Genomic DNA, 22,353 nt, shown 5'->3' with positions numbered 1-22,353 from the left:
TATAGTCATGTTAAAATGACACTATTTTCTAATGAGCACTAAACACAATGGAAAATACAAAATTCCGGTATTTGTTCGTAAATCCTTGCACAAGTAAAGTTTTGACCTGATGTATATAAAATGTTTAAGGATTACCAAAGTCATCACAATTCATCCATTAACATCAGTTTCTACCAGATTTCATGGCAATGAAATCTCTAATAGTTGTTAAGTAGTTGCTACGATTCCTTGTCCAGGATCCATGAATGATTGTGTAATATTTTGTGCCAACAATCGAGCAAAGAGACATTTCTCAGGTTAAGTGAAGTCTCTGACCTGCTTTGACCCCATCAGATACTTCCTTTGGGCACCATGAATATCATAAACAAAATTCATGACAAACAAATACAGTAGCTGATACATTTCACAACCAAAACAAATCTAAAAATGTAATGGGGACTATGGAAGAAAAGTTGGGGGGGGTCACTTAGGTCAGTAAGGTTCTTCCCCTGGGCACCATGAATATCTGCTAGATTTCATGGCAATGAATCAAATAGTTTTTGAGACATTTCACGAACAAACAATAATATCAATCTCCTGGTGACACTAGAACAAAAGTTGGGGGGGGGTCACTAAAGTTAGTAGGATTCTTCCTCTAGGGACCATGAACGTCTGTGCAGGTATTTATGGCAATAAATACAGTTGTCGTTGAGATGTTTCAGTCAGAGCCAAAGAGGTGGCTCATCCAACAGACTGAACAACAAACTGACACTGCCATGTTTAGAGCCACTACTGTGGAGATATTTTCATGATTCTTGGCTGCTGTTCAGACCAGCTAAACAATATTAAATTATTACTTTGTTTCTTGGCAATATATAAAGGGTGTCATTATTTCAACATACTGTGGAGTAAATGATTAATCCACAATGTATCCTAACCAATGGAATAAAATTGACACGGTCAATATTAGAAACACAAAATATAATGAGTATTTTAACTCCCTGAATAGTAGGCTTTTTCATAATATCAAGACATTCGTTTCTATTACAATAACTCCTGTCAGGCAGTGAGTGGAAGGAGAAAATGCTTTATTCTGCAGATTTCAGGGATATAAGATACAGATTACATAAGGTGGATTTAACATGTTTGGTATTAAAGCTCTGCATACTGTTTGTTCCACAGATAAGACCCATGATATTATGGGTCTTCATCTGTGTCAGTGAAGGCCAATGAGGTTGAGCTAAAACTACTCAGAGAAGAGAAAAGTGGATAATGTTTTGAAGGAAAGAGCCATTTGATCTGCTTTCTGGTTATGCATTAGAGCAACAATTTTCAAAAGGAAACACATGATCTCCTGCATGCCACTAAAGCAACCAAAGTAAAAGCATTCAAGCTGATACAATGTGCTCATGGCAAGAAACAAGGTGCCCTGTGCTGAAGTAAGTGATCAGATTACTGGATGGTACATGCCGCTGTATCATGTGCAGCTGGAAATCTCAAAACAAGCTCTTCCATCCTCCTTACTAAAATCAAGATGCTTTTATTTTTTTTTTCCTTTTCATGAGTGCGGTTGTGTTGCAAGCAGCCAGAATGGCAGACTGTTGTAAGCACGTTATGCAAGTCTCATCATACAGTACAGTGCATGGCAAAAGATGCACTCGTATTGATCCAGTTCTGGTCACATGACTCTCTGTCTTTTGAATGTGGAGCGTACCCAGTGCATCCACAGTGAATGAGGAGAGGGAAATGAGATGGCGTTAGTAGAGGAGATGGAGAGTCAAATGAATTGAGATGAAAAAGTCAGGTGACAGATGTTCATTGGATAAGATTGACAGATACGGCGAATTTGCAGAGCAAGACGTTTCCGAAGAGTCTGGAGTGGACAGAAATAAAAGAAGAGCAGAATAAAAAGGGCATAGAGAGCACACACCCGTCCCTCCCCTGTGGATTACTGTACAGAAGAGCTGTCCCATCAGCCTCTGGGGTGGAGCTGATGACCTCATGCTCCTGATCAGCCAATCGATACAGAGTGATGCAGTGGAGTTCTGTGTCCCTCATTCACAGTTGTTGTGCCGCCCCTTATCTATGTGAAATGGCCTTCTACACACGTCTCCTTGGCGTGTCCATGTGTTTGTGGGTGGGTGGGTGTTTGTGTTGTGTTTTTCTGTATGAGGCCTGTGAAGTGAGATAAGTGACTGTTTGTGCCACTGAAAAGTTCACCGAGTCATGATGCTTCTCCCATCAATTGTTTTTGTTTCAGATCAGCAGTTTAGGTATCATGGTAACTCAGCAGTTTGTCCGTGTATACACTGTGTAATCTACTGTAATGGCCTTTAATACTCTAATGGACATTAGCTCCGAGCCTAAATTTTACTGCCTATGCTATCTCATAAAAGCAGAAGTGTTCAAATGACCTTACCGTAGCTGCAAAGTGCAGAAATACGGTAATATTAGTTTGATGAGTTTTCGACAGTTCCAACAATGATTTAAAAGAAATGAATAAAACAAACCTTCTGTAAGCAGGCAGGCCGACACTGTATGTTATATTACATTGTGGGCTTTTGTGAAAGGTTAACCAACACCTAATAAGCAGGGGAGATATTTATATGATATTTATTTTTTCATCACAGCAATCAGCAAAATGTTACGTTTTTACCGCCATCACATTTCTACCTCTGCCTGTGAGGTCATTTTGGGACAGTTTTGTTTGTAGCACTGTCACATGAGGATTACCTGTAGATTTTCATGACGTCTGATAGATAGGAGTTTGAATTGGATTTATTGGTGATCCAGTTCTGGATTTTATTGGATAATTTGATATAAAACGTTGTGCAGGAGTGGAGTAGACCAAAAATGAATGATTTAAAAGTGTTTACTATAGAAACTATTATTAACATCATAACATAATTGGCCCTGTGATGGACTGGCGATCTGTCCAGGGTGTACCCTGTCTTCGCCCTAAATTAGCTCGGATCGGCTGTCTGTCTGTCTTTCTTTCATACACATGCGCACCCGCTTCTATCTATATGCATTTACTTAATCAGTACCTAACTATTCCTGCACAGGAACACCTCACACACTAACACAGACTGCTCAACAAACACATACAGTCAGAGAACATGCAGTGTGTGCTACTCTGCTGGTGTGTCAGCAGTGAGCACTGCCTAAATAAGGCAAGGCATCAGTTGGCTTATCAGCAGCAGCCAGGAATATATACCCGTCCCAACACTGATATAGCAGCCCGCCATCTCACTCACACTATCATCTCTTCCCAAGTGTGTGTGTATGTGTGTGTGTGTGTGTGTGTGTGTGTGTGTGTGTGTGTGTGTGTGTGTGTGTGTGTGTGTGTGTGTGTGTGTGTGTGTGTGTGTGTGTGTGTGTGTGTGTGTGTGTGTGTGTGTGTGTGTGTGTGTGTGTGTGCATGTGTGCTTCCGTACGGAATAAACGGGAGGAAAAGCTTTAAAGGGAATGGGAGAACCTGTCTGTCTGTTTGGGCGTGAGAGATAAGATAAGGTGGCTATCGTTTGGCAGGAGAACAGAGAAAATGTGTCCAATGTGTGCTCCGGGGTGTTTGTTTATCACCTGCTGTGGGATGACCTCAGCTACTCACCACCTGCCCTTTTTGGAGAGAGTTATAGATTGACATGTGAAGAAAATAATCCAAGCCCTCTGCACATCATTTTAAGATCCCGTCTTGGCTGTCCCTCGACGGCGTTGACTTCTTCTGCTTCAAATAGGAGCAGAGGTGCAGAGGGGTTTTTTTCTGGGTCTGTGTATGCCTGTCTTTGATCTTGGTGCTGGTGCCGCCTCTTATGGAGTTTTAACGAAGTGGAGCCACTCACCTCTCCAAAGCATGTCAAGTCTGTTTCTTTATTAAGTAACAACGTGTACAGTAGCAATGAGGCACAGAGGGTACAGTGACTGTAAGTGTGAGAAAGACTGCCAGCAATCTGAATCACCAGTCAGAGTACAGCAAACCACATCATACAATATATTTATCCCCCAACATGTACCACTCCCCCTGTCTCATATTTATGACAACGTGATCGTGTGACGCAACACAAACACATTTTGCTGACAGAATCAAATGTTCATGCTCACAGATATAAAATAACTGTCCATATAAGCTTAGAGTTGCCTATATATCAATATTGTTAATGACCAGAGTTATTGACACCCTGTATGTATGAAAGAGCTATAAATAATAAAGCTGATGCAATGGCACATGCATCAGGAGTTAGATGAGCAGTTTTCAAATGACCCTCAGTTCAGTCAAATTACGCAGTGTAATGCAATCTTATCTTGCACCTCACCATATTACCATGATATGAAGTCATCGACGTCAGTGGATGAAAGCAGTTAGAGTACGGATATAAGAGAAGGCCAAGTCTTTGTTGACTTGTAATTATAGGCTGATATTTATATATTTCACAATCAATAAACAAATAAGTAAATAGGCATTCAAGCAATTTTATTTATCGAGGTCAGTTTGCACACTGAGCAGTTGTGTAATGTTTTACATGGCTCTGAAGAGAGCTCTTTAAAGTCTGAAAAGTAAAACCTGAGGATGTCATCAGGGTTATGTGAAATTGAACTTGAGGTTTAGAGTTTGAGAGATACGGGCCTTTCGAAGTATAAGAAACACTTTTTTAGTTATTTTTCTCTCCACTTCCCACTTCCTTCTTAATATTTTCCATCCCTGGTGGGAGACAGTTAGAAGGCGAGAAAGAAAATATTTTTGGGCAGAAATCAATCCACAGCCTCCAGAAACAGGAGTTTGAACCATTTCCCTGAACCATGAAGATATATTTTTACAAGAGGTGGAGGAAGACTATATACAGTATGCATAAATTAAGACTGGGATGGGCTGAATTTGCTGACTTATAAGGCACAGTGTGTGAAGGCATTGTTCTGGAATGAGTGGAGGACTGTGGGAAATGTCTGTGTGTAGATGGGAGTGGTGCACTGGGCTGTGTTGATAGCAGTAGCGATAGGATTGGGTTTCACCTACGTGCTAAAACTGTGCGGCTGCGGCTTGTAATCTCTCAGAGAATGGCACATATTTCTGCCGCTTCTCGAGGAAGACGAGGATGAGTCAGCCGGGCGGGCATGTGGAGTCCATTGCTGCTGTAGAGAGGTTAACTCATGTAGTGGTTCACCTGCAATCATTAAAAATGTAAAAGTACTCCTTGTACGGATGGTTTTACCCACTCCTCCATTTCCTCTACAGTCCTTCTTTGATTTAGTTTACAATGAATTTCCAACATATTGTATTTGTTTCATTATTAAACAACAAATGGATGCACTTGTTTTGTCTTGTGGTGCATCTTCTCATCTCTGTGTTAATTGTGTGTGTAATAGAAGTTATTGAGTGTGAGACTCAAGTGGGATAAGTCTTGTATTAGGCACACTGATGTGCAGAAATAAACTGTGTTTCTGTTCAGTAAGTAAGCAGCTTCTCCATACATTTGCCTGCGTGTGTTTTCATGTGAACGAGCTCTCCTCCTGAGATTTCCCTGTGACGTGACAACTTCTTAAAATCCCACATGTCAGTGCGGTATAATTCTTTACACCTTTTCAACTGTATCATTTAATATTGGCATGTATGTTACTACTCAAACACATGTATACTAAGATACAATCAATGGTCCGAAAGTCAGGCTGTTGAGGTGAATCCAAATAAAATTCATTGATTCGTACGTCTTTAACAATTACAAAAATGTAAAAATGCACATTATATACAAATAAAAATAGGATAATATTAAATTAAACGAAACAACAGTGCAACGAATTAAACAAACAAACAACAGTGCAATGGTGCTATTAATGTGTGATGGATTTTGCCAGAGGTGAGTTATTGTACAGTCTTATTGCAGTGGGCAGGAATGATCTCCTGTATCGGTCCTTGTGACAGCGGAGCTGGATAACTCTGTAGGAGAAAGTGCGTGGAGAGGATGGTGTGGATTATCCAATATGGATATATGTGTTTGTTCAGCGTCCTCCTCTCCTCCACCTTTTCCAGGCTGTCCAGTTTGCAGCCAATTATAGATCTGGCCTCCTTAACCACTTTGTTAAGTCTGTTGGTGTCGCCGGCTCCAATGCTGCTCCCCCAGCAGACTACGGAGAAGTACAATGCACTGGCCACAACAGACTGGTGGAACATCTCCAACATCTTGCTGCACATATCATATTTGAGTTGAGGGTTTTGTTGAAGGTGCTACAGCTCAGTGTCAGAAGGACGTCCTTAAAAACTGTTGATACAGTGTAAGTGATAGATTGTGTTGTCTTCTGTGCACTGATTAACAGGACAATATCACCATCACTAAAGAATAAACCTATCAACTCCACAAAATAAACAGCATGTTGACTGTGAAAGTGCTGGTTTCCTTCATTGTGTTTTGTTTTATTTATTTAAACAGTTCTTCTTCTTTTTTTGCCTACTGTACTGCAGGTATTGATATATTTTAATTATTTTCTATTAGCAATTGTTCGGTTCATAAAACGGCACAAAATTGGCAATTACAATTTCCCAAAGTGACATCTTCAAATGTTTGTCGGTCAACACCTCAAAGATACTCAGATAACAGACTAAAGAGACCAAACAAATTTGAAGTTGAGAGGCTGTAATTATCAAATGTATTATCGTAATGTCAATTGGAAAAAACGATACAATTTCTACATAAAAATTCAGAAAATTAAATTCAGAAAGTGACAGATTTATTTTGGCATTTTCTAAAAGCAAAGCAAGGTAATTTACCTAATTTAAAGCCCAAAATGTATAAATGTAGCAGATATAGGTATAGCTGATAAGGATAGACATGTTTTGTGTTTATTGTCTCATAGTATAGAACTTTATACCTACAGTCAAGAGATATTTAACAATGGTAATGCATACCTAAAATGAAATTTAATAATGTACAAATAAGGGATGGTGGCAACACGTTACTGTTACAGTAAACATCTGTAAATCTGTGTTTTCTGGTTGCGTAGCCTGAAGAAACTCTTAAAATCTGTCTTTTCTTTTTTCTTATTTTTTTTACCTGCTGCCACAGCCATGTGTCTTTAACCTCTGGATACTGATGTACCCCACTAAATCTGTCCAGCCACTCTGATTGGCCAGCTAGGCTGCTTTCCCTCCAGATGTTCACGGATTGGATTATGGAATTATCACTTCTGTTGTTGAATCAGAGTATTGCTTTTCCACACAGAATCTCTTCATGAGGCATGCAACCTCTGTTGTAATCACATGTAGAAATCATACTGCATTTGTGGCTGTGTTTATGATGCATTTCCTTTATGATGATGTCAAATGGAATCTGTAAACTTGGCTATGCGGTGAGGATATTTCATCTACCATTGTCAACATGTGTCATTGTTTTCTTTTGATTATATCATTTTAGAGTTGCAGAACTTGACCCACATCACACAATGCTGTTGCAGCTGCTGATTATGAGACATTATTGTATACATGTTTTTCATAATGGCTGACATTTTTGGTCACCGTCAGTGTTGTTCTTGCACGTGTATTGCCAAGTCAGTCCATGTAATTTCCATAACATATACATAGACTGCGTGAAGCGTGCATCCCAATTTTTCTGCTGAGGGCAGATGTAACCTAACGTTAATGCTCCTTATGGCTTTGCACTGAAAAATAAATTGATGGTTGTGTGTGTTTGTGTGTGTGAGTGCAGACAGTGGGGTGAATGGTGGCAGGAGATTGGAGGAGAGAGCACAGACCATAATTAAAACTATTCCTTAAGCTCAAGTGGTTGCCAGGCAATGTGACCTTTACTCGCACAGGTTCAGCTTCGGATGTTGAGCCTTGTAGTTAAATGAGACACACCGCGGAGTAGCTGTTTGTGTGTTCCTCTGTGTCCATGTTGCTTTACAAACCTTGAAACTTTAACGTTTTCTGAACGTGCGTTTATATTTATCAAATTTGAAAGTAGTTTTATTGTGTTTGTACCCAAATACAGTAGGCTGTAATGTGTGTGTATTCTTTTGCAAATTCAATAGTACAGACCAGATGCCTGGTTGGACAGCCTGCTCGAGTGTCTCTGGTGGTTGCCATGGTTACTGCCTCACCGTCGTCATGATCGTGTCAGCCATTTGTTGATTTTTGTTATAAAGTAGCCGAGTGAAGAGGCGCTGTTAGTTTAACACGGTGTTTATTCATCCTTGAAGGTTTGTGAAACGTGTCTGTTTCCAGTTGGTGATTTACAATAGATTTATTGACTCTTGTCATGCGGAGACCACTATGAGGGGCCTCTAATGTAATAATGCAAGAGCAGAGCAGCTCATAGATGTCCTTTATTCACTCTGGTTCCCTGTAGGCCTCATTATGGTACATCTCAGTAAACGTCCTTTCAACTCTAACTATGCAGATTTGATGAGTGTGTGTGTGTGTGTGTGTGTGTGTGTGTGTGTGTGTGTGTGTGTGTGTGTGTGTGTGTGTGTGTGTGTGTGTGTGTGTGTGTGTGTGTGTGTGTGTGTGTGTGTGTGCGCGTGTGTGTGTGCGCGTGTGCGTGCGCTTCACAAACAGTAATTTGCATAAGATGTAGCTCGTTTTTCTAGGGTGGGGACCAAAAGCTTTTGCATGTGTGTGTTTGCATGTGTATAGATGTGTATATATTGTTTGTATAGTCGTGTAACCTCATGTCTTGATTTGAATCCTGGCATTATGTGTATTTGTGTCTGTAGTATGTTGTGAGCCAATGCCAGTTTAAGTCATTTGAATTGTTTTTGACCTGTTAAAACAGTCAATAAGCAGAAAGTGAGTTAACAACAATTTTGATTAATGATTAATCCACAATGTTGAATGAAAATACCATACCTCTCTCTTTTTAATAGCATTTAATGTGAATAAATTTGATCACACCTTATTATTATTTTTTTAACTGTCTTCAATACATAACCTAAGTATATCAGCCACTACTGTCTCCCATATCATTGTTTAAAATCTCTATACATACTGCAGGAACAATAGACTGTACAGTATGTGAATAAATATGTATAGTAAATAAATATGAATAGTGCATATGCATGAACTCGTGTGAATCATCATCATCACTGAGTTGCAGATAGTCTTTCCTAAAACTTTACAGAGTTAACCATCATTACATCTAAAACAGGAAATGGTTCTATTCTTACTATACTTTGTGTTTGTTTGCAAGTTTTTTTATACCTACATAAAGTTGTATTGTCCTTCTACCCATTTATTTTGTGATGTGTGTACTTGCTGAGATTTATACTGCTAATTAATATTCATGTTTAAGAGCATATACAGTAGGTTGACTGAGTGTAGATGCCTAAACAATCACAAACAAGAAAACTGTATTGATATGTCCATCCATTCTTTTTCAGTCTGTCTCTACACGTCTGTAGTTGGAGATTTCAAAAGTTTCTAAAATGTTCTTCAGACAATAATAAACCATTAAAGGAGGCCGTGTTGGCTTGGCTGACAGGCGATTTGGCTTTAATAGCGGCTATTCCCTCATTTGTCCTAATTTTTCTGCCGAAAGTAACAGATAAAATCAAATCTTAACTTTAAGACATCCCCGCCACTGCACTGCTGATTTTCTGCCGTGAAGGGTTTAGCCACCATCGCTCCCGCCCCTTTATGTCATTAGCTGTATCAGCTGTGGCCATGTTTCACTAGCAGTGTTGACACACACAACACAGAGCTGAGGTCTGAATCCCTGCCACTGCCCTTCACCAAAACCAGAGGGATCATCTCAGGAAGGGATTCTGTGTCACTCTCTCAACACACCCAAGGACTCATATCAGCACTCAGAGTGTAACAGACCTTCAACCTAACAGAGCTCTAAACATGTACCGCAAAAAAACACTCGCTCTTACATGGCTTTTTTTTGTAGGTCAGTCCATACACATATGCACAGTATTGTGAGAAACATGCAGAATACATATTTACACGCTACAATCCTGACACGGTCACATACCTGTGAGTTACATGTGTTTTTTTGGATGACATCCTAGGGAGGTCTCAGTGGAGGGATCGGTGCAGATCTCCTGAGTAGAGAACACCAGTGGGAGATTAGGTCTGTTTGTAATCCAGGGCCAAAAATGTCAGCAGAGTTTGGGGATTTTTTTTTTTTTTTCCTGTTTAATCAAAACTGATTCTACTCATTCCTGTTCCCAGAAGTCTGTGTTTGGTAACAGTCTTCCAATCTGTCTCTACCTGCCATGCAGTTCAGCCTCTGCATGATGAGTAAAAATAATAAATGGAATAGCTGAGAGAAAATAAAACAGATGCCCAAGTCAGACTGGGATAGATCCAAAATTACTGCTAAGCATGAAATTATATTATATTTAGTTTTCATAAATTTGAAGCTTAATCCATACTGTATGTTTATTGTATTAATCACAGGAATACATAAAATACAATTTTAAGTAATATTCAGTAATCAATCACACAAAATATAAATATTTCCTGCTGCCAGTTTATATTATATCCAAATAAAAATTAAAAAAAAAAACAGGTTTAACCATAAAAATGAATGACAAAGTTTCACTGAAACTAATGAGTGAGAAAAAACACATTGAACGAACAACAGCATCAGTGTAGTTTAACTTTTTGCGAAAGTTATACTAATTTGCTTCCTTGAGTTGTAGTGATCTTCTCATTAAACATAACTAAATACACTTAAGATAACTTTGTCATACAGTACCATGTATTCATTTCAGCTGATAGTTTTCATCCTGGGATTCTGCAGATACAATTCGTGCATCTGCTCCTTTTCTCTCATGTCCTTTTCTTCTTCAATCTGACAGATCTATTCATTACGCAGTCATCCCCACCTCCCGCTCATTGTCACCCTTGCAAATGTTTTTTCATATTGTCGGGCCCTTTTTCCATTTATTCAAGTGATGCTGTCCTGTCATTGTGTTTTTATGTTGCTACTGTGCTTTGTGAGTTTGCATACTCTGGCATGAAACGATGAATAAACCTTTCAATCTTTTGGTGAAATATGAAGAAAAACACTCAAAATTATTTTCCAGGAAGTGTCATATTTTACTGAGGTAGTTATGAGACAGGATGAAATTCATTAATCAAAGAAAGTGATTTCACGTATGTATGTTTTTACTCTTTACTGAGTAGAGTAACATAATCAGAAAGTGGCTGAACACAGTGCTGCCAAACCACCAGAATGTCCTGAGCAATAAAATGCCTCAAGTAGAATAGTATGTTTGACGTGACCATGCACTAATATTCCCATTATACAGCACCACAGCTCACTTGTCTGCATTAAAGTTATCTTATCTCTTAATAACAGCCACTCCCCCTCTCCGTCTTGAAACCTAATTTGCTATAACTATTGTCCCCCACCGCTGCAGCCCCTGGTAATGCGAGGCCAGACTTCAGCCCACGAATAATTCTGAATAATTTCAGAGTCGGTTTTAGCTAACCACTAATGGTGTTAGTCATGCTTGAGTAATCCTGAATTAGCACCAGGCGGGAATTCAATAGCAGGCCTGCGTAGACATATGTGCAGGGCAAGCTAAGTGCTAATTTGTGCAGACTGTCTGTGCTGCTGCTTTGGACATGGGGATGGTTTTGGCAAGATATAGGACAGCTTTTTCTGTTAATGTATAATATCCTTTCGTGCACTTGGCGCAGGAGCATCATTTGACAAATGCAATATGACATTTGCTGTATAGTAGTAGTTTTCTCTTTTAAAGAGTAATGGATTTTAAAAGAAGACGATGTTTGCCAAGGACAAGGTCAAGACTCATCTTCTGTCTTATTATATACTGTACCAGTCAGCATTCCAGTTTCCAAGCTTGGACTGAGGGGGAAGGGGAATGGGAATGGGTTAGTGTGATGAGGAGCAGAAAGATGAGGAAAAGAGGATGGGTGTATCTATTGGAAGAAGCAAAGAGGGGGTGGAGGGGACGAGCAGGGTTCAGAACTGTGTCAGCATATGTGAGAGAGATTCTTCAAATAGGTCATAGCCTGGGGAGTGATGGACCCTACGCTCTAAGGAACGCACACACACACACACAGAACACAAAATCACATACACATAATACAGATACACACATACTGTATTCATGAGAAGGAGACCGAGGTATGACAATCCTTGATGTGTGATGCACCGTGTCACATGGGAACTGTGGTTTGAAATGTAACCCTACAGTAAAATTAGAGATGCAGAGATGCATACCTCAGCAGTTCTAAATACCCAAGAGTTTTTAGAGGGGCTATCTCTCTCTCTCTCTGACTGTCGTCCCTCTCTTTTCCTGCTGTCTTTCCGAACCCTTTCCCTTCTTTTCCTCCAGGTCGCCTCCAACACACACAGATACACATTCCATAGAGAGAAAGAGCATCAGCCACACTCACTGCCAAACTGACTCAACACTTTTCACACAATTCATTTTTCACCGTAATGAAACAGCCATGGATCGCACCTGGCCTTCATCCATATCATCTCTCAAATGGAGCTTCAGTCCAAAAAGAGTTGCTTCAAAAGTTTTTGCCCATCTCGGCGTAATCCAAAAAAAAAATGTCTAAACTGTTGTGTGTGTCTCTGTGTGTTTGAGTGATTGTTTGCATTTGTGCCAGCATGTTCAAATACCGTGATTTGCTTGGACCATTCTCCTGAGGGGAGCGCCAGCAGAGCCCAAAGCTAGAACAGGTGTTGTTTTATATTCAGAGGCAGATTGTCTTCAAGTAAGGAGGCTGCAGACTGTCTGACAAGTTACAGAACCTCAAACTTTTTCAGAGGTCAGTTGTGAGTTTTTATTTTTTTTTTTTACTCATATTTTTGCCTTGAATCTGTGATCAGCAAGACGACTTTCTCTTGATAATATTTTTGTTTTGATGACTACTTTGGCTCTTTGTCTGAGGGACATAAAACTATTAGATCAGTTATTCCCAAACTGTGTTTGGTGGTACACAAGAGCTTTGCTGAAAGGACTAAAGACTGCACCCCAACTACACCAAGTGCAAAAAAACTGTAATTTAATTTTATAGCAGACAACAACAGTTATTTTATATAGACATCACATTACAATGATGTGAAAACGTGTTGTTAATTACTTAAAAATGTTAGGAATAAAATGTGCCTTTGCTCAGCCTCATAGGGTGATGTCATGTCACATCTGACAGCATAACCCTAATGTTAGCTTGATGTAGTCAAAATGATGGCTAAAAGGGCCAAGTGACAACGCTGGTACTCAAATGCCAGACAAATCTTTTAATGCCGAAAAAAAGTCAAAGTCAAACGTTGAGCTGCAGAGTGTTATCATTTCTAGCCAAAGATGTACTGTAAATGTACTGATTTTGTAACATAAGCCTCTATTTAGTCTTTCTAGGGCTATTGCATGGTTAAATCAGGGAATTTTTATATATTTTTTACTTTATTTAATTTTGGTTTGGTTTGACACATAGTTGTGCATTGCCTGAAAAGTTTGGGAACTTCTGTGTTAGACGATAGGGTCAGATCCATAGAGAATAACGATCTGTCCTATGAAGCCTTATGTCATCTTTCATCCCATTATTTTGGTTTTATGGCTGCAACTGTAACTTTCACAACTCCCATCAGCATCACTTTTTGACACATCAGGAAACTAATTAACTGAAGAGCCAGATATTTCTCTCACTAGCAAAATGAAGAGTAAACGGTGGAAATTTGTCACGTGGACACAAACAGGGCGGCAAATGAATGCTAATTCTTTTTCATCTGTATTCTTAATGTCAACTTGTTGAAGTGCCAATATCTAAATGTTGTGGTTACAGCTTGATGCACTGCATCAAAAGGGACATAAAAAGCTACAGGTCTCAGTCTGTGCACTATGGAAAGTGACAATAGCAAGTTTAATCATGTTATTAATGTATTATGTATATTTAGCCATTGCAGGAAGAAAACCAACCATTGCTTTTGTCTCTTCCTTCCAAGTAGCCATGTTTTCTCACCTCCCATTTCTCTTGTCCCAGTGCTCCATCACACCTCTACTCCCATCATTCTCTGCCTGTCACCTCCCACCACCAGACATCCTGTCTGGGAACAGTCTGCATCACTTCCTCTGTCTGCCCATGACTTTATGCCAACTCTGCTGTTAAGATCCTTAGGATATGCCAGGGGCATGCTGTATACATCCATGAGGCATTCATGCCTCTTTTCACTTGGCAGCACATTTCACACATTTCAGAAATAGAAGCCTGCATGTCCTTCTGGTAGCATGTGTGGCAATTGGATGGCTGCATGTCTGTGGTGTGATGAAACTGGAATGCTTTAATGTCAGTTTCTAACTGTGAAGTTCTTTTAAGTAAGACCATGAAGCTATGCAGTTCCTGTTTTTAGCCACACCCATGAAATTCCTGCATCTTAGCAAGAAGCAAAGCATTGTGTGTTATCCTGTGGTCAGATATTCTTAAATTTAAATTTTTATCTGCAGCTGTTCAGTGATTTTCTGCCTCTAAACAGGGTCTCAGTGTGTCCTTTGTCTGTGGGCAACTTATTTCTGGGTCCATCATGGCTCCTCATGCATTTTAATATCAAACTGTCCCGATAGTCAAAAACAGGACAGCTCAAGAGTCCAAGGACAGAGAAGTAGTCTGAAATAGAGACATCTGTCCATTGGGGTCACTCTGACAGTAAGAGGAGGAGGAGGGATGCAGGGGTTATGAGGGCATGTGTCAATAGCCAGATGAAGGAGGATCTGAAAAAAAACAGGACCATTGATTGAAAGAGAGAAGGGATGGTGAACACAAGAGGGAGAGGAAGATGGATGAGTGGGGTTAAGCAGGGCAGCAGTCACAGCTGTCAATACTTACAGTGATACTTGAACTGCCCATCTGGATCCCTTCATTCCTTGTTGCACTGTTATGTATTGTTCCAGCATTTGCTGTCATTGTCTGTTCATACACAAGTGACTAATCTACTGGCTTTAACTGATGTTTTATGTATTGTTGTTTAAATTGGTCTTTTTTGAAAGGACTCTGGTGGGAGCAGAAGGATATGTCATCCCTCTGCACGACACAGATGTCCTCTGCAGCCCTGTTTTTTTTAGTATTTGTGTGTTTGCATGTGCACAAGCATGTGCACATGTGCAATATCTCTCGGTGGAGTTTTCAAAGGATTTGTTAAGCAGGTCACCCCTGGCCTCTCTCTGTCTCACCATGGTGCGCTCCAGTAATACCTCTAATGCTAAGCTCACATTGATCCCAAAACATATTACTCTTCTGCCTTTTGGTTTTTCAGCATTGCTATGGTACAGGAGAGATACAAGACTCTCTTATGTTTTGTAACAGATGAACAGCTGTAGACTATACTGGTTTGTAGGCACCACTCTGCATCTGTATTACTGCAGGAGGTGCCTCGTGCTGTTTGTCTTGTTTCATTTTGTTTTGGGCTCACTTTTAGTTCATAAAGGTACTGAAAACTGCTTCCAAACAGAGTGATAGGATAGGATAGGATAGGATATCATATCATATCCTATCCTATCCTATCCTATCCTATCCTATCCTATCCTATCCTATCCTATCCTATCATATCATATCATATCATATCATATCATATCATATCATATCATATCATATCATATCATATCATATCATATCATATCATATCATATCATATCATATCTCATATAACACCCGAAGTGTGTTTGCATGTGTGTTCTTTGTGTGTGTGTGCACCTTTTGGGCAGCATTCCCAGGTGGTCCAGTAGCACTGCAGTGCTCCAGACTGGATTAAGGTCTTGCTTGGATGTGGCTCTGCTCCATTTGGAAAATCAGGATTTGGATTTGAGATAGTGGCACAAGGGGAGGTTACGTTATCCCCCAAGAGGGACAGGCTGTGTGATACAGCTCAACGATGAGCGAAGAAAGAGAGAGGGATGGAAAAGGAGCAACAAAAATAGATAATACAGGGAGGCCACTGTGTCATGATGATGGAAAAGTCATGGATAGATGTCATGTCATGGAGGACATGGCAGGGACATGGAGGTATTAGGGGAAAATTGTAAATTTCTGTTTGTCTATGTCTGTGTAGTTCATGTTCATGTGTGGCGAAGGCTTCAACCATACTTACTTTGTCCACAGGCTCCATTTTCTAATATTGTTTTTCTCTGTGTCTCCAGAACGGCCCATGCCAGGACAAAAAGCGAAGCTGCAGACCAGGCTGCGATTTCTGCTGTCCATGACTCTGAAATTGCCAGGGCGGTTGCTAGGGAGCTCTCACCCAACTTCCACCAACCAGGTAAACTTAAAGAACAAGCTTTCACACACAACGCATATATATAAATCATGTTGTGGATATCACGCAGCCTTTAGTGTGTGCTTAAAATTCTGAAAATTGAAATGCTAATCTCTCTTGATACTTTACTGTCTTAACAAGAAACAAATCGACTGCAGGTGCACTGAGAGGTTGAGGAGATCAGTCGCTTTGGTGAGACACAATACTTTTCAAGTGGCTAAATTTGCTTGAGTATTTGCCTTGCTGGGCATGCAAGTGTGGTTTCAGACCAGGTTTTCAGACATTTTAGACATGACTTATCCAGAGATGAAGTTGCAGTCATTGCTAACACTGTTGCAGCAGCCGGGAGGGGAGCTTTAACAGGAGTGGCAGTCACACCTGACAGTTAGACATTTACCAAGCTATTCCAAAATCCACCCTCACCTCTGATACTCCCCTTTAAACCACAGCATCCTCAACCAACCATTAAAAGCATTTTGGGGTATTGCGTAACTGGTAAGAGGCTGGGCGCTGTGTATGAATAATGTTGTTTGCACAGTTTTAGAGATGTTTACACTGACTGTGTCTGAGTCAGTAATGAGCTTGTTCTGGGTGCACAAAAGCGTAGGGATTGGTGTTCCAGGGCTGTAATCGAAGACTAGAGGTACTGAGGATGATTTGTAACACCACAATGGAGGGCTATGTTTGTGCTCAGACAAAGCAGAGCCTGCATGAAGCAGACTGCTGTATTCTGGATGGAAGCCTTGTCTTAATTCTCAAAGGCTCGTGGAAATATTTGCTCAAATTTGCAGCCATAAACTCTGTCCAAAAAAAGTGTGCAGTATACATCTATTCTTTTAATGGTGATTTTGTGTGTAGAAATGTCATACAGGACTATGACTGGTGGTTAAGAAAACTTACCAAGGTCTCCTGCTCCTAATACCAAAGAGTTCTCATCTTTCAGCTGCCTGAAGGTTTAACAGGCTCATTGACATATTATACAGCAGTTCAGAGCATAGGGTGTCGTCTCAACTCTGTTTAGTTCATTCACAAGGTAAGATGAGTTTTACAAGGCATCGCGGTACATGTGATACAACTTAAATAGTCCAGGGTGGAGGTCCTTTTTTGTTAAAAGGTTTATGTTACAGGTGGGGTCACAAGTGGAACACCAGGCCACAGAGAGAGCAGAAAAGGGTCACCTAAAATGCATTTTTATTTTTTTTTGGTATAAGTTTAATATGTTACATTTGGAAATAATATTCTGACAACAAAAAACCCTCAGGCAAGCCTTAATCTATTGACCAGATAAGCCAGTATTTGTTTATAAGCTCTATAGATATTCTAATAAAACAAACTCATGCAGTGAGTTTTTGAAATTGCTTTATATGTTTTTCGGACCAGCAGGATCTATTGATATTGTGGATAAAGCTACACTATTCAGAGGTGTAATGTCATACCTTTTTTTGTTTATTTTTATTTGCAGTGTAAGATATATACTGTCCTTGCCTCTTCCACTGGGTGTAATATATTTGGCCAATGAGCTAGCGACCTTGGACCCTTGCCAAAAGCCACCACAAAATAGTGGGTGACAAATAGATTGACAATGGGACCCATTCAAGCATGTCCCTTCACTCAGCCACAGAAATGGACAGCCCAGGCCAGAGACATCCTGCGGCTTATTAGTGTTGTGGAAAACGTTGGTCATGCTTGGCAGACTGGGTGATCTCCAGGTTCACAAGTCTGTGCGGAGAGTGTCCTTGCCTAATAAGTCAGATCATGAATGAGAGAGTGGCTGATGTCATAATAATGTGACATCTGAGCCACAGCATTGAAACGTTGACTTGCGTAAGCGTGTCGTAAGCCCAGCTGAAAGCCAGACAGGCACCTGCAAAATGGCCAAACCCATTTCCTATATATGAATTAATTTCCACTTGATGGAAGACTTCGTTTTGCATTGTATAAGTCAAATTTTCTAGGTTTGTTATTGGTTCATGGTCTGTCCTTCAGCAAGTTATACTATGTTTGGGTGGAAACAGTTTCTCTTTTGTTGCTAAATGACCACCATTGGTGTCGCTCTCAAAGAAAAAAAATTACCGTGTCCAATTAACACCTGTTATCAATGGATTTAGTCAGTGTAGAATCACCTCTTCTGTGATCACCGTGTCTACCCTAATGTTACTGTGGGACCAAGATGTTCCAACTGAATAAACAGTGTTAGAAGAAGTTGTATGACTTTCCCAAACTAATCTACCTTGCTTCCTCAATGTCTACCTCCACAGTAGAAATACTCTCACTCACATCCCATCCCTCAGCTTCTAATAAATCCTCTAGGGTAACAAACAGGGGTCTAAACCCCTTGTTGTTTGTAATTGGCATTTCAGACTCATAGCAGATTATCACCAAGATTGGGAGTGTGTGCTTCAAAAGGGAAGAGATGGTCACAGGGAGTAGGACTCTGACCTTTATGATTGATTCACACACAGCACCCCGGAGGGGGGAGCAGTGAGGGTTAGCCAGGCGTGGCCTGTGGCATGACGTTAATTGGGCTATATTTGGTGCCGATGTGTGCTCACTGGGGTCTAATGGAGACATAGCTGAAATCCTTATACACTGAGAGGAGATCTGTCCCGCACTCACCCCCTCTCCGGGGCTGAGGCAGCGCAGCTGTCCTTTCCTTCAGCTGGTCACTGGAAGGGGAGGGGGGGCAAAGGAGGGGGAGGACCAGCAGGGATCCTGCTCCGCCCTATTTGACCCAGTCAAGGTGCACTTGGACCAAGTGGATGCATAAAAGTGGGACCTGTCAGGGCTGAAATCCAGACATGACCAGGTGCTGCTTTATATTCACAGCAGCAGGTGTGGAGTGAGTTTTAACACGGTAGTTCAAGTGAAGTTTAAAGTAATGCAAGAACTTCATATGACTTTCAAGGATACAGAATTTAAATTACTTTAAGTAACTACTTTAAGAAACCATATTTCTTTATAAAAAAAACATTTTCAGATTTCAAAAGTATTTTTTTATTTGTCCCACTTGTTGAAATAGTAGGTAGGACATTGCATTCATGTAATGATATATTACTATGTCGGCTCTTCATTATAGAAGCAAAAGATCCTAGTTGTAAAAAGTCAGCTCAAAAAGTCTCTAATGTTTGTTGCAGTTTCCCCATCCAGATTGGAGTCTTTTCATGAATTGTATAGTGTCTATCAATCACATGTCAGTGCATTTGAGCATGAGGCCTTCCCGGTTCTTTTTTTTGCATGTAACCACTTGCAAACAAAGTACCGAAAAACAGTGATTACATTCTACCAGTTGCACTAGAAAACAATTACATGTGTGTGTACATATTGTTACAGTAGTGAACATTTTCTGGCCAAACAATAACAGCTCCCCCTGCCCATCTGCCAGTGTGAGTAGGAGGGAGAAAGAAAAAAAATCTAAAAAGCAACAAATTGAGTCTTAAATATAACAGAACATGCGGAGACCGGAACCCACAGGCAAGACTTATACAAACACAGTATAATGCAGTATATCAATGTTAGAATGATAATGAAGCAAAATAATCATCAAACAAAGACCACAAAGCAGAAAAATGCAATTGCATTTCACCACCAAATGGAAAACATGCTATTATATTTGACATATTGACACAATGACACACTTAATCCGACAGTTTGCCTGTGGAAATGCATGTTTCTCTCACTGTGCATCTGACAAGGCACCAGCAAAGACCTGTCATCATTCATATCACAACAACAGCCTTGGGCCAGTGTTTGATTGGCAGCACTCGATAAAAAACAAGATTCATTGATACAAAAAGTCTATATTTCCTTCTTGGTCAAAGATACTCTTTTAACTTTACACCACCAGATTTTAAATTTTTGTCACTTATCAATCTTCAGCTGAGCACTCTTAAGCACAACTGCAACAAATGTGATACTGTACTCCTTGCCCTGTACACACACACACACACACACACACACACACACACACACACACACACACACACACACACACACACACACACACACACACACACACACACACACACACACACACACACACACACACACACACACAAACCTCGATGCACATACCCAGGTCTCAGTGAAGCTTCCCTCTTGTTACTGCTGATCATCTCATATTAAGGTCAGGAGGGTTTAGCATGAGTCTTAAACAGTCAATTCACTGTGTTTTATGTGGTTATATGAGTGTGTGTGTGTGTGTGTGTGTGTGTGTGTGTGTGTGTGTGTGTGTGTGTGTGTGTGTGTGTGTGTGTGTGTGTGTGTGCGTGCAAGTGCGTGTGAGAGAGATAGAGAGAGAGCGAGAGAGAGAGAGCGTGTGTTTTGCTAAGAGTGCACTGGAGCAGAAAATGTGCTGTGGATTAACATGAACAGAACTGGCAACCTGCAGCTTAAACAAAAGCTTGAATTCTAATAACGTCAAAGAGACAATGAGGATGTTAGAAGAAAAATACGTATTACTGTTGAGCTTTTCTTGAAACAACTTAGGTTAGGCACACATTTTAAATATGATAAATAATGTTCTAAATGCTTAAACGAACATCGTTATGTGTGTTTGTTTTGAGTATTTCTGTCTCGGTCATGACTAATACCATGGCCTATTTTAATGACCCTCTTTAGACGGCTGCTAACTCAGCCCAGTTGATCAATGTTTAGATGAAAGAAACACCACAGCCATTTGGGTAATTGAGTCCCAGTACATGTTCCAGCTGACCTGGCAGGATTCCTTGGTAGAGCACATCTGATAAATCTTCTCTCACTTATCAAGAGGATCTACTCTTTCTCAAGTATCAACAAAACAACTGCATAATTAGAATTTTAATGTTTCTTGTCTTTTCCATTGAAACACAAAAAAAAAACAATTTCATGTTCAGCCTATTTGGGAACTTGACCTGGCTGCAGAAGTCGTTTTTCCGGACTGCTAATGTGGCAGTCCGACATGAGTGTGACACTGGGGGTCATTTGAGGAGCATTCAGAAAACGCCTGGAACCCTTTGCAGGAATCCGTCCCCAAACAGATTGAAATTGCTCCTGCCCACCCACGAAGCCCCAACTCTTACTGAGCTATGGTGTGAAATTAAGCTCACCAGATATATTAAGCCCCACAGATGTTCAAATGTCCTCCTGTCTCTTTGTAGTGGGTCTTATTGGTTGTGGCAGTTATGAAACAAACTAGGAATGCCATGGCGCTGAAAAATACTTTGGGCTTATGAGTACTGAGGCCCAAAAGATTCCACAATAAGGCAATTTACGCTGATGTGGGATTGGATGCACTTGTTCCCTTTTGGAGTTGATTGTTGCATAATTGTTCCTAGAAGTGCTGAGTCTCAAATTTAAGCCAGTATTAATTATATTCCATTGAATTATATTGTGCAAACAAATAGGTGACATGCATGTAAGAGACATCCCAAAAATCCTTAGAATTAACCTTGAAGATAAACCCATTTTCCAAACCAATCAGAGAGTCAATACTGAACAAACCACTATTAAAAGCATTAGCATAACTTTATACAGACTGAGTATAGTATCAGGAGTAGGTGAATAGGGGTTAAAAAGAAATTACAAAAGAATAAGCTCAACAGTTTTTCTAATCTTTTTACAGAGTTTCTACATTTCTATATATTTTTATTTCAAATTATATGTACAGGATGCAGAGGATCCTTTTCTACTCATACCATCTGATGTGCTTCAAACAAAGCACCATTGTCCCTGTCTTAGTCACTCTGACACCATCTAATTTAGGCAAAGAGAAAAAAAACAGGCAAACAAAGAGCCTGATGTCTCCAATAAATATTAATTTAGTACTGAACAAAGGGACAGATAAAGTGTCACTTTTATCGCATGCAAAATGGCCTTCATGTTCAGATTCAGGCTTTGTTGACCAAGCATTAGAGGAAAATTCAAACATTACATGGTTTAAAGAGAAGTTTTCATTCAGTCTAGAAGCAGCAATATCATTATACCGTGTGTCCACTAACCCAGGACCTTTGTTCATAAACTCTTACTGAAGAAAAATGTAGCTTCCTCACATAAAAATATCATTGTTGCACCGTAGGGTTGAGTCTCATTATCTATACAGACGTAATGGTTGGATGTAAAGAACCGATGTGGCAAGGGTCTTTCCAGGAAAACAACTTACTGATAAAAGAGAATGACT

General features: G+C 40.1%; 1 protein-coding gene across 1 annotated transcript in view; it reads left to right on the top strand.

The window, feature by feature from the left end:
- The window catches only part of LOC138623907 (junctophilin-1-like), a 32,399-nt gene that overhangs the window by 5,190 nt on the left and 4,856 nt on the right, over positions 1 to 22,353 (top strand). Inside the window, exon 4 of the mRNA XM_069703713.1 lies at positions 16,084 to 16,202. Coding sequence (XP_069559814.1) covers positions 16,084 to 16,202 — 119 coding nt within the window. The remainder of the gene's footprint in view (positions 1 to 16,083; positions 16,203 to 22,353) is intronic.

The sequence above is a fragment of the Brachyistius frenatus genome, unplaced genomic scaffold, assembly GCF_029030835.1.
Source record: "Brachyistius frenatus isolate BFR_SWC_R1_liver_20210118 unplaced genomic scaffold, ASM2903083v1 Contig_47, whole genome shotgun sequence".
NCBI classification, from domain to species: domain Eukaryota; kingdom Metazoa; phylum Chordata; class Actinopteri; family Embiotocidae; genus Brachyistius; species Brachyistius frenatus.
The sequence above is the reverse complement of the archived record's forward strand: the minus strand, read 5'-3'. Positions and strand labels throughout refer to the sequence as shown.